The following is a 13,872-nucleotide window of genomic DNA, read 5'->3' on the forward strand; positions in this document are numbered from 1 at the left end:
GAACTTTGGTCTACCCGGGGATGCATATGGGCTACTGGGTGCTACTGGCATGAGATAATGGAAGGTGGCTGTGACCACAATCAGGCACAGTTACTGGCGTTTATAGGGTAACTACACCCTGTGAATTCTGGTAACACATTAAGAAGCACTCAAGAGACTCCAAATTTGGAGTTAGACCTGGTTCTGTCACTTCATAGTAGGTGATTCTGAGAATTTCCCAACCTCTGTTAGCCTCAGTTTACTTGTCTGTAAAAATATGGTAACAGTACCTAATCAAAGGTTGTTGGGAGGATCAAATACTATACATTTAACACAGTGAGGGTTGCTTATGAGACGGCCACTTAATATAATACCCTGAAAACTTGGATTTATCCAATGGAGTTTTAGAGAACTCAGAGGTAATCTTTGTTTATTTTTCTTTTAAATAATTACACAGTAAGTTTAATTCCAGCTACTAAGGTGTCCTGGGTGAGACTTGCAACGCACAAGGATGCTAGGCACAGAGGTTGAGAAAGCTCTGATAACTTTCTCCGAACTAGAGTTCTTTTATGAAGATGTGGGAATTATACATTTGATATTTCTGTTTTCCTGCACTTTCTGAGAGTCCTAGACAATAAAAATGTTCTTTGTTGGAATTACATTTCAGAGATTAAATAAAACTTTTATTGGACAAGTAGGCCTCGTAAAAGGTAAAAAGTGAAGAAAGACAAAAGGATTGCAAATCTTGATTGAAACTATCCTACCAGGAATATGGGTACAAATTCTTCTCTGGCACTTATCCTTTCATGTTCATAGTTTCCTGACTATGAGCTTTAAAGAATCAATGACTTAGCAGGAATGTAGAAATAATCATCTGGAAAGAATATAGACAACCCATGCCATTCCCCCTGCCAGATTTCAGGGTCTTTCATTCAGATGTTTATCAGATGTATACTGGGTCCTATGCTAGGTGTGGGAAGCATTCACTTGAGAGGACTGCTTGGGATATGGGGTCCTAAAAAAAAAAAGGCAAAAGCTGAAGGCAATATTCTGTAAAGAAATTGAAATGGAGTTTATGTACAATGAGCGGTACTTGGCATAATGGCAACGTTTACAGAGGAGGTAAGTGGGCCTGAGGTTTGGGACTGAGCAGGCTAAATCCCCAGGTCTTCACTGTGTTATCAAATGAAATGGAGGTTGAGAAGGAGTCTCTTGTCTTTTCAAGAGAGTCCTCTCTATGTTTCAAGGAGAAGGATGGACTGAAATGCTCCACTGTGGATAAAGTCCCAGATGTGGGATATCTTCATAGTACCTAGATTGGTAGACAGATTTGGATTGGAAGAGCTGTGTGGAACCATAGATCAGTTTTTCTGGAGAATAATTCAGTGAGGTTTGTATGTGATAAAGAACCCCTGGACTGTAGTGTGACCAGAGAAAGGGAGCTGGGTGATAATCCAGTCAAAAAAACTACCAGGCATGAACTTGGGCATGTACTGAATCAAGACAGAGGGAACCCTTTGATCAAAGCCCCAAACTCTACTTTGTGGCTAATTTGATGAGAGGGCAATTCTCTGCTAGCTAGGAGAATTAACTTGTCTTTTATAAGTCTACTAGACCTTTTTTATTAGAACATTTTGTGAGTTTCCCTGATGAAGCACCTCCCTTTGAACATCTGCAGAACAGTACCCATGCAAACTCTGGAAACATGATTATGTAGATCGGTGCTAATTTTCTATTTAATATCTTGTCATAGGAATTTAATAATAGTCTATCATTATAGGGTTAAAGTGTGAGTACAGAGAGTACGGACAGCCCTTCACAGCACCATTTTCTAACTCAGTGACCTTAGGAAAGCCACTTAAATGTGCTTTAACCCCAGCTTCTTCCACTGTGTAACGGGGACACTAGAACACAGAATATTATATGGTAAGGCCTGCAGGCCAAACCTGGCCCACTGTTTTTATAAATAAAACTTTCTTGGAACGCAGCCATACTCATTAGTTAGTGTACTGTGGATGGCGGCTTTGGCCACACAGTGGCAGAGCTGAGCAGTTGCCAGAAAGGCCATGTGTTCAGTAAGACCACACTGACTCTTTACAGAGAAAACATACTCACCATTTCCATAAGGTTTTGCCACCTAAACCATTTTGTCATCTATAGAGTCCCATACCATAAGGCACTACTCTTACGTAACTATGGGAAACCCTTGGTAGGCCACAGAACACATATTACAGGGTGGTATGGCTCTTGGACAGCTTGTGAAAATATGACAATGGCCCAAATAAAAATTCAGTTGCTGGCAGAGTAGAAATGCAATACTCACAGTGTCAAGGTCTCGTTGCACAGTCCCTGAAATGCGTTCCCAGGGATTGAGGTCATGTAAGGGTTGTCTGTAATTTCACTGCACAGGAGGACAAAAACACTTGGTGAAAAACATGGTTTCCTTCTGGAGTTGCGTTCTTGCAGCATATATGTGCTTAAATACACAACCTGATGCAATTCTGTTTAATATTATTTTTTTGTAAGTTTCTTTGATGCTTCTTAGCCACTGGTGGCTCCATGATCCAGTGAGGTGGTGAGACCTGTTCTAGATAGACATATACTCAGAACCCCAAACGTGCAGGAAAAGAGTGAGCTTGGGGTGTGGGCTGAGGTCCCTGATATAATCCTCCTTTGCAAGAGGAGCACATGGGGTCACAGATTTCTGATGAATCTGCAACATATGCTTTGTCCATATCAACCACAGTTTTCTAGATGTATGGAACCTCTAAAAAATGTCAGTAGAACAGGATCCATGGATTTCATTTCATGATTAACACTAAAGTACCCTCCACTTGAAAAACACTGCCAGGAAGATGGTCCTGGAGAGCATTTCTATGCCTGTCTGGGTGCTGGACAACTGCCTGTATTCTGAACTGAGCTCCTACTGCACCAAAGAAGCATGGTCATTTTTTTCTAGCAAATTCCAAGAGTTTGGATCTTGTCACTCCACATTTTGCTGATTCTGCAGTGCAGACTGAACCTGTAGCTGTCTCTGCCTTTGTCTGTACATGCTGTACCTTCACTTCTGTACAGCTAGGTAAGGTCCTTGACTGTGTCATGGGCTTTGGCAAAGAGCACACGGCCAGCCGTCAGCAGTCACGGGAAGTAGTTTGAGCACCGCAAGTGTCTGCTCCCTGGGGCTCTGCTCAGACAAAATCACTTAGGTTTTCTATTCCTGTTTCCTAAATTATAGAATGGAAAAATTGTATTTCCTTTCATGTCTGATAAGGTGCTTGGGAGAAGCAAATGCGATAATGCATGAGGAAGTGTTTGAAAAGATGTCAAAAGTTATGTGAAAAATGAAGTATCATCAAATTTCCCTTGTATTCAATCACTCCAACAGCAAACAAACCTGCTATAATTTCTCCCATTAAAAACAAACAAACCTTTTCCTCTGACCCAATATCCCCCATCTACTGATACGTTTTCTGCTCCTTCTCCACAGATTTTGTTATGGCGATGCTCTCTCACTTTCCCCCTTTGATTCTTTCTTGAGCCCACTCTGACCAGACTTCTCTGCTCCCCTGGACCTGTTCCTATCAGAATCACCAGTGCCCTGTGTGACTAAACACAACGGCCACTTTTCAGTCTTTGCCCCACTTCACCCAGTGCCTTTGTCGCAGCTGATCACGGCTTCCTCCATGAAACTATTGTTTCTCTTGGTTTCAACCAACCTCTCTGGCTGCACCCTAGTTTTTGTGAATGACAAATAAAATACTGCCAAACGTTACCTGTGTGCATACTTACAGGATAAAGAACACATCAGTGGAATAAACTTTGGTCAGGTCAGGGAACACCCTAAGTCCAGTGTTGAAAATGCCACTGAAGTACGTGAAAATAAAAAAGAAAAAGGATAGAAATAAGGTAAGAAAATCAACACATAAGAAGCAGAATAATGTAATAGCTGAAGGCACAGGTTTTCATATCAGACTGTAGTCAAATCCCAACCCCTTTATTAAATATCTGAGTGACACTGGGCAAGTTCTAACCTCAGATGAGATGACCCTCCCTCAAAGGACAAGAATCTGCCAGTCCACCCGCATCAATACATCTTTTCTGTTCAGAAGAATCTGGGGATTGTTTGAAACAAGTGGGATTCCTAGAAATAGAAATTCAGGTTTCTTTGGTGTGTGTGTATGTGTGTCTGTATGTGTGTGATTTCCTTGTTTTAATTGGAAGACATTATGTGGTGGGAATGGAAAAAGGAGAGGATGGGGCATGAGGACAATATAATTACTCAACTTCAAGTCAAGCTTCCTCTTTTGAACTCTATATTGTGTTCATTATTTTGCCAAGAATGGTTTTCCCATGCAGTCATTTGGGGGCACCCTGACAGCAGTACCATGTAAAAACTAGGTCCAGACAAGGAAAAAAATCAGTCAAAGACAATGTCTTCACTTTCCAAAGTTTGTGTCATTCAAGACAAAATGTCAAGATTAAAAGGTGTACATAAAGAAGCATGAATACAAAACTTCTCAGCCTCCTGATGTGCACATTTAGTTGTTTTAACATTTGTTGCAGCCAGTTGAATGTAGGTAGTGGAAACAGATTTTCCTGAAAGGCTTGTCATGACATAGGATGAGACCTAGACACTACCAGGAAAGCCTTAAAGCCTTCTCGTAGAGAAAACTAGTTCCAACGATGTACCTTCCCAGGCCACATCTGCCCTGACTCCTTCTAGGGGGGAAGGCATAGGATTTGAAGAGGAAGCAGGAGTCAGAGGTCCTGAAAAGACCAAATGGAACCTTCCAGATAACAGCATAAAGAGGTAAGGTTCCATAAGGAATATTTGAAGAGGCGCAAACAAAGTAGTTCAATTGCAATAGGGGCTCATATGGAAGAATAGGGGTGGGGGAAGGCCCAGGAGGCAAGTGAGGACCATACAGGAAAGGGCTGGAAGTACCAGATTAAGAACCAGCACATCTCTCTTCAAAAATCCTAAACAATTCCATCTCCTTTTTGATTTCTCATCTAATTACTTGTACTTCCCCCAAATAATATAAACGCTTCTCATTTGTCACTTACCATTATTCTCCTGTAGGAGAGAAACTTTTCACTTTCATATACAATATTTTCCCCAAATATTGGTAAGCTTCTGAAGACAAGGGTAATGTTTTATTATCCTATATGTTCCCCACAGAGCCTTACATAAAGTAGGGGACCATCATATTAAATAGATTGATTGATTGAAACTCAAAGTCCATAGAGGAGTGATTACCTTGTCCCATATGTTCTTATTACCCCCCAGATATCCCTTCCAGCCACATACCCCATCAATGTGTTCTATTCTCCCAGCATCACCCATTCCCACCTCTTCAATACTGAATATTTTTAGTTCCCCCATTGAACTACCTAGTTTCATATTTTTGTGTCTTTATCATGCTATTCTAACTACCTGTATTTCTCCTCCTCTCCCCCTTCTTTGCCTGGATAACTTCTATTCATCCTTGAAGACTTATTTCATAAAATATATAGGGATATACACTTTTATTTAAAAAGCCTTAGATTGAAATAAACTAACTCATTAATAGTGATTATTTTTGAATATTGGGATTAAGGTCAATTTTTATTATTTTTTTCCTCACAATGCTTTTGTGTTCTGTTTTTTATAATGCATGGGATCAGGAAAGAAGAGTTCTTCCAGCCAGTGCCTAGAGGACCCGAGGCCATAGAATACACATTCACTGAACACATTTTTATTGAGCACTTACTCTGTGCTGAGCAGTAAAAATGCAATAGAGAACAAAAATGCTGTGGTCTCTGCTCTCATGGAGGCTATGTTAGCTCATAAAGGGTCACCAAAGCAAAGCAGTAAGTGCTGACCCTTCCATTTTGTTCCCCAACCTCCAAGAGATTGGATTTTTCCCTTTATAGTTTTTTGGGTGGCCGTGTAATAGTCACTGTCATTTTGCTGTCATACTCTTCATTTCCTAGTAAAATTGACCAGTGGGCTCTCAGAGTTTTTGTTTTATTCTGTTTTGTTCTGTTCTGTTATATTCCATTTAAAGACTATATATACACAGTGGCATCTTCTCCCTCATGTCTCTTGGAGCAGGTCTCTGGTCCTGGCACTCTGTGCTGAACTTTCAAGTAGGGCAGGGAAAGGGCAGGAAGTCAGTCATAGGACGTAATTTGCCTCCAGGCCATACAACCCTGAACCTACGCTAGCCTACCTCAGCCCACAGAGACTCCTGGCAGACAACAGCATTATAATTCTCTTTCTGAAAAAAAGGAAGGATGGGATATGAATAATACTTACAGGAACTTCAGAAGCGGGAGCTCTTTGAGGGCACCGGGGTCAATGTAAGTTAAGCTTCTGGTATTCCGAATCTCTCTGTACAAGTTACAAGAAGCACGTAACCCATAATACACCCATTTCTGCTCTTATCAAAGGTAAAACATGAATTAGGTTTAACAAATGTTCATAAGAAGAGTACACATTCATGTGGTGCCTCAGGGACTTGTTTCTGCCAGGATCAGTCCATCAACAACAATCTATTCCTGGCTTCTCACAGGGACATGAGGGCTATTCAGCCCTCTCCCATCACTGACTTTGTTTCAGTCTCTTTGAAATTGTGGCTGACCTTTCTTTTAATTGTAGTTCTCAGAGCCTTTCCCCCCACCCCCAACCCCCTCTAGGTTTAAAAAGAAAAGAAAAGTCTCCAGTGGTTTCTTGAGATCAGGTGTCTTTGTTAGGAACAATAGCAAGTATCCTGGCCTTGGAGCGGTAGGTTGACTGGATTGCATAATGATAACAGCACCGCAAGGAGGCCGCAGACTTCCTGGTCAATTGCTGTTTCAGAGGCAGTGGGTGAAGTGAGTCTTCACAGTTTACTTGAGCTGATTTTTCTATGACAGTGATTTAAGACTGTTCAGCACATGTGGTATGATATCATGTATGTCTGTAACTTATATACTTAGGTTTATATACATGCATAGTTAACAGTGAATTAGAGTCTGTTAGAAATAGGCTCTCATTGGCAAAATTAGATGTATTCCACATATATAGATAGGTTAAAAGGCTTTAAAGGCACTCCCTATGTTTATATGAAGAGGAAAGTAGAGCCCAGTAAGACCTGTAGCCTTTCCCCTTCTGGATGGCATCTAAGGCTTGATTCCTAAAGGAACCTGCATCCAGTTACTGATGGTACAACCAGAAGATTTAGAATCTGGCCTTTGGAATTTTTTGAAACAGTTTTACAGAAGGAGAATTTCCAAAAAATTCATGCATTGCAGTTATATATTAAATGGTTTTTAGTAAACTTACAGAACTGTACAACCATCATTACTATCCACTTAAGAACATTTCTATCAATGACAAAAGTAATCATATGTCTATTTGCAGTTAGTTCCTACCCCCTGCCATGCCTAGGAACCACTTATCTGATTTCTGTCTCTAAATTTGTCTCATCTGGACGTTTTACCAGATGGATCATAAATATGTAAACTCCTGTGTCTGCCTTCTTTCATTTAGCATAAAGTCTGTGAGGTTCATTCACAATGTAGCCTATATCAGAGGTATGCTCTTTTTTATTGCTGAGTAGTCAGATGGATCTAAGATCAAATCTTGGTTCTGCCACTCTGGCTACATGACCTTGGGCAAGTTCCTTGACCTCTTTGAGCCATAGTTTCCTCATCTGTAAAACAGGGACAATAAGAACACCTCCTTCATATGACTCTTGTGAGGATTAAATAGTGTCCATAAGGGGTTTGATATATGGCTTAGCACAGGGAAGGTTCTGTAAATGATGATTTTGTTATTGTTATTTATTTTTATTGTTATTCTCTTGAGTGGAACGAAAGCTAGAGCAGACATCAGAGGCTTGGGGTAGGAGGTGCTACAAAGCTCATACAAAATTAAAAACAAAACACTAGGTTTGGTATTTGACTAAGAACACTGAGTATGAAACAGACCTTGGAAAAGAGGATGGGATTCACTCTAAGAATAGAAACCATCTATTCCTTCCCCCACCTCTGCTTACTGTCTGTATTAATATAACCTTCTGGTCCATTGTCTTTATTAGCATAACTTTTGCCAAGGTAAATAACTTTATTGATTATTATGGGAACTTCTTGAAAGATGCATCAATGCATCAACTGTTTACATCCCAAGACTCAGAACCAACCCCTCACCTCAAAATCTTTGCCTTGATGTGTCCACTAATTCTAAACTATCATGATCTAACCTAACCAAGGACCCTGCATGGAAAGGCCCACTTTAAACTAGATTTTAAATTTTGTCCTGGTTTGAAACTAAAAGCCTTGTATCCCCTTGTCCCAGGTAAACTGGGACGGTTGGCTACCTCATGTACAATCTCATAGCTGTCTCACCTTGCTCCTCCGAGAGACCGTATCAGACTCTGCCAAGTCAAGACGGTCTCTGTGCACTGTGAGCAATGAACTCCTTGTCAGAGCTTTGCATCTGGGGAGGAGGGTTCAAACTGCTGTCAATCAAACGTGAATTAGAAGAGTTTGAAAACTGAACTGTGATTTGCAGTTTGGAAGACTGCTCCAGGAGATACTACTGTTGAGAAAGCAGACTTCAGTGAGTGGCCCAAGAGAATCTCACAGTTCTCTGAATCAGCTGTAGAGCTAGAGAATGAAAGGGAAATGAAATACTGCTGCTGGTAACAGCTGATTAAATGAGGCTGGCGATCTACATGGCACCTGTAAGAGAAGAGGTGGGAGAGGCCACAGGGAGAGACAAGGAAACACAGAAGAGGAGATGGATTTCTTGGAGAAAACGTAAGAGAAAAGAGTAAAAAAAGATGGACAAGAGATACCACAGGAAAACACCAGGGGAAAGAAGCTGTTTCCTGAGGTAAGAAGACAGCTTAATACTTGCTAACAAGTGACTTAAAAAAAAATTTTCTGCTAAGAGAAAGATAATGCTATATGACATCATTTATATGTGGAATCTAAAAAAAGTCAAACTCAGAGAAATAGAGAGTAGAAGGGTGGTTAGGAGGGGCTGAGGATTGGGGGCATGGAGGAAGTGGGGAGACATGGGTCAAAAGACACAAATTTCTAATTATAAGATTAACAAATTCTGGGCATCTATGTACAGCATAATGGTTTTACCTAGTAATACTGTATTATATACTTGAAAATTGCTAGGAGAGGTCTTAAATGTTCTCCCCACAAAAAAGAAATGGTAATTATGTATCACGATGGAGGTGTTAGCTAATGCTATTGTGGTAACCATTTTGCAATATGTAAGTGCATCAAATCAACACATTGTACACCTTAAACTTAAACAATGTTATATGTCAATTACATCTCAATACAGCTAGAAAAATAAAATCTCTGCTGAAGCAAAGAAGGTGGGGGGCCATGGACTGCCAGTAATTTGCTAAATGGAGACCAATCATGTCAGAAGTAAATACAGCTGGTGGAACATTGCCAAAGATAGGAAGCAGGAAGGAGTGGAGGGAAGGCCCAAAGAACCTCTCATAAAGAGGAGAAGGCTGAAGGAGGAGCCCACGTTTGAATGAGTTTCAAGCATGCCTGGGAGGGTGACTATGAATCACACAAATTTGAGTTAAGCAATGAGGTCCCAAGTGTGCAGGCGGCTCACTGGGATGCCCGGGCATGGCTTCCTTCCAGTGTCCTGGGGTCCCCTCCCCGTTCACTTATTCACTGGGCACCTCCACAGTTAGATGGGACCAAGGGAGAAGAGAAAGTTCTGGACTCGCACAGAGCGAGCACACTGAGTCACAATGAGATACCTGAAGGGAAGCCTCCCCAGGCTGCGTGGTTGGACTTTTCAGAAATACAAATGCAAATGATGTGTAAGACTATGTTGTTTGAAACAAGAAACTAAATACTAATATTAGCCAAAAACCTAGTTCTCGGCCAGTCCGCAGCTTCTTTTCAACTCTTACTTCAATCTGATTTTCATTTTTTTTCTGGTCTGCCTTTAAGTGCCGATGGTTCAAAGAAAATGGGAGGCGGGTCACTCTGACTGACCAGGTCTGTTGGCTCTAGTCAATAGAGTGCAGAGAGTCAGTTAGACAAGTTATCATTGGACATTTATTATGTGCAACTTTACTGTGTGCTCCAGAATGTAAAGGGAAGTAATAACTAATTATTTACCTATGTTAAAAACAAGATGTGTATATTTTGGCAAAGCCATGATTTTGTTGCTTTAAATGCTTTAAGTGCTTTAGAGAAACAAGGTGAAAACTGGGACTAGGAATTAGGTAAATCAGTTTTAAAGTAACATTTTATGATAGGCTTTTATCATGGAATAAATCAACCATGTTATATTTAACATCAAGTATTAATTTCAAGATGAATGCATACTGAAGAAGCCTTAAAATTTATTTCATCTGATACAAGGATAATACATATACCTTGTAAAAACTTTTAAACAGTTCACATTGAAAAGATGTGAAATCTCCCATTATTCCATGATCCAAAGAAAATTTGTCTTTTTCTCTATATAAGTATATCTTGATTTTTAAAAATAACATTATGTCAAAAGTATTTCCTCTGAGATTAAATAGTCTATGACAGCAGATTTCTGATGGTTGCTTGGTAGTTCATATTAAACTATTCTCCTAGCTAAGCATATGGGTAGTTTCCAAATTTTTGCTATTATAAATTAACTTTGAGGCAAATGGCTTTTTGTGTAAACTTTTTCTCACTGTTTATTTTATTAAGGAAAATTTATAGAAGTGGAATTACCTGGTGAAAACTATAAAGTCTGTCACAGCTCTTAGTGTATATTAGATCCCTAACTTCTAAAATCCTGATTTTTAGACTAGCACTCACTTTTCAGTAACAGTCTATAAGTTCACAGAAAAAGTTATTACTACATTATCAAGGCTTTTCAATGAGAAAACTCTTAATGATTCTACTTTGACAATTATCAATGAAGTATTTTACTACTAACTTTCCATTATATAACTGGGAAAAAATAATCTCTAATGGAACAGTGATATTCATGAATTTGATGACCTTTTAATTTACTGATAAATTAAACAATTATAGATGTTAATTCAAAGAGGGCTTATAAATATGCAGTTTTTTGAAGCAAATGGAGGAGAATGTAAGTTAACAGCAGAATTTTCCACTAGAAATAGAACATTATAAAAGTGATTTTCCAAATTGCCTGGAAGATGTATATAGCTGTCTTTATAACTGTTTAATGATAACCTCCGTAAGTCCACTTGATTCATTTAATGATCAGCAAAATTATTATCACACTATCTGCTTTAAATCATGTATTTTCCCTATCCAGTTGTAGGATTTTTATTTACTTGTAATTTAAAATAAAATCCATATAAAAGTAAAAACATTCTTTTGCAGGCAGCATTTTCTTTAACTATTTATGCTTTTAATTAAAGAGATACGGTTTTGCATTGATTTTGGACACAGACACTCTTAGTTTCAAATTCTGACTCCAAAATTTCTTAGCAGAGTAAACTTGGGTAAGAGCCCTGTGAGGGATGTATTACCATCTTCATTTTACATAGTGGAAACTGAGGCTTAGTGACACTGAGTGGGACAGTATATGTGAAGCACATTTAGCAGAATGCTTGCCCCAAAAAGGCATTCAGAATTGATAGTTATTAATAGGGGTAACAGTAGCAATAGTCTATATGCTTTTGGCTTCTTTATAGAGGAAATGAAGTAGAAGGTGCTAGTGGCCAGTATTTCATCATTCCAGGTACAAATCTTTATCAAATGTACACTTTTGAGTCTAAACAGTATCCTAGCTGAAACTGATTTGTATGCACTTAGGACCTTCAAAAACTTACAAAGAAACCTGCCGTTTGTAGTTTTCACTTATCAATCCTCAATGTCTTTTACCCTTTGTTAGCTGATACATAATTGCTACTTCTCTGGCTATCTATTGTTACATAACAAATTACCCCAAACCAAGTCACTGAAATAACAACCATTGTACTATAGCTCACAATTTTATGGATTAAGATTTTAGGCAGTGCTAATTTGGGTGATTTTCTGCTCCATGTGGAACCCACTGGGATTACCATTGGCATTTAGCTGCCTGGATCAATCTGGATGTTCCAAGGTGGTTATGTCTGGCTTTCTGATGGGGATTGTAGAAGGCTAGGCAATGGGCCCTTCTCAATCTCCGTGTAACCTCAGAACCACCCCATATGGTCTACCCATCAGTGTAGTTCGACTTCTTACATAGTGGCTCAAGGCTCCGAGAATCTAAAGTGCCAGTTCTTTTTAAAGACTGGGCTTGAAGAAACCCTCTTACACTGTTGTGGGACTGGAAGTTGGTGTTGCCCCTACAGAAGGCAGTATGGAGTTTCCTCAAGAAACTGAAAATAGAAATACCATACAACCCAGTAATTCCACTCCTAAGAATTTACCTGAAGAAAACAAAATCTCTAATTCAAAAAGATACATGCATTCCTATGTTTGTACTGCATTATTTACAATGGCCAAGACATGGAAGCAACTGAAGTTTCCATCAGTAGATGGATAAAGAAGATTTGATACACATATACAATGGAATATTTTTCAGCCATAAAAAAGAAAGAAATCTTGCCTTTTGTAACAACGAGGATGGACCTAGAAGGTATTATGTTAAGTGAAATAAGCCAGGCAAAGAAATACAAATACCATATGATTTCATTTATATGTGGAATCTAAAAGCAAACCAAAACAAATCAACAAAACAGCAACAGACTCATAGACACTAAGAAGTGATGGGTGGTTACCATGGGAGAGGAGTTGGGGTGGGTGGCTGGGAAGGGTGAGGGGAATAAGGAGCACAAAAATCTCAATCATAATATAAGTTGGTCACGGGGATGGTAGTACAGCATGGAGAATATAGTCAGTGGTTCTATAACATCTTTCTATGTTGACAGATAGTAGCCACACTGGTAGGGGTGAGGATTTAATAATGTCTGTAACTGTTGAACCACTGTGTTGTATACTTGAAGCCAATACAATATTGCATATCAACTATACTCAATAAAAAAAGGCTCATATGCAATATGGAAACTGGTATAATAATCCTTCTTGGTAGATTATAAGTGGAGGGTGCATATTGTGATCCCTTGAGTAGCCACAAAAAATACTACAGAGGGCTAAAAAGTTAGTAGAGGAGATAGAAGAGATTACTAGAAATAAAAACAAAAGCAAAAACAACCTGATTCATCCAAAAGAAAACAAAGAGGAATAAAAGAACAAAGAACAGAGTAGACACACAGTAAAGAACTAGAAAATGGTAGACATAAATCCAACTATATCAATAATTATAGTAAGTGTAATAGACTAAATACTCTTATTAAAAGACAGAGATTGTCAGATGATATAAAAGCGAAGTCCAACCATGTGATGTTTACATAAATGTACTTTACATATAAAGATATAGTTATTGAACTCCTTTTTTTTTTTACTGTAAAATAATAACTACTTCAGAGAACTGTTGTAAGGATTAAATGAGTAGATATGTATTAAGCATTCAGCACAGTGCTTGGGCCATGGTAAGTTCTCAGGGACAGCTAAATGTGTCTGATCAGTCATTTTTTTTCATTATTTCAGACTTGTCTTCTCTTTCGTTATTTTAAAAGTGCATTTTCAGATTATACCTAGTTGTTCTGTTTTTTTGGTTTTAGTTTGATGGTTTCTTCACAGTTTGGTGTGAGTGATTAGCACATAAGCACACTGCCTTATGGGAACATTTATTATTATCTTTTCACATTTGCTTGTTATCACAAATTTTAATAAGTTCTGTAAAACAGAAATAAGGGATTCAATGATAGATCCAAGTGGAGGATTTAAATGAGATGTGGGGTGGGATTAGGGTATGTTTAAGTAATATTTAGGATGAAAAAATAATGATTCAATAGAGTTAACTAGGCA

General features: G+C 38.8%; 1 protein-coding gene across 1 annotated transcript in view; it reads right to left on the bottom strand.

The window, feature by feature from the left end:
- The window catches only part of LOC118910888 (thyrotropin receptor), a 113,538-nt gene that overhangs the window by 11,959 nt on the left and 87,707 nt on the right, over positions 1–13,872 (bottom strand). The window contains exons 4-6 of the mRNA XM_036882456.2: positions 6,281–6,355; positions 3,769–3,843; positions 2,303–2,380 (exon numbers count right to left, since the gene is read on the bottom strand). Coding sequence (XP_036738351.2) covers positions 2,303–2,380; positions 3,769–3,843; positions 6,281–6,355 — 228 coding nt within the window. The remainder of the gene's footprint in view (positions 1–2,302; positions 2,381–3,768; positions 3,844–6,280; positions 6,356–13,872) is intronic.

This window comes from Manis pentadactyla, chromosome 11, assembly GCF_030020395.1.
Source record: "Manis pentadactyla isolate mManPen7 chromosome 11, mManPen7.hap1, whole genome shotgun sequence".
NCBI classification, from domain to species: domain Eukaryota; kingdom Metazoa; phylum Chordata; class Mammalia; order Pholidota; family Manidae; genus Manis; species Manis pentadactyla.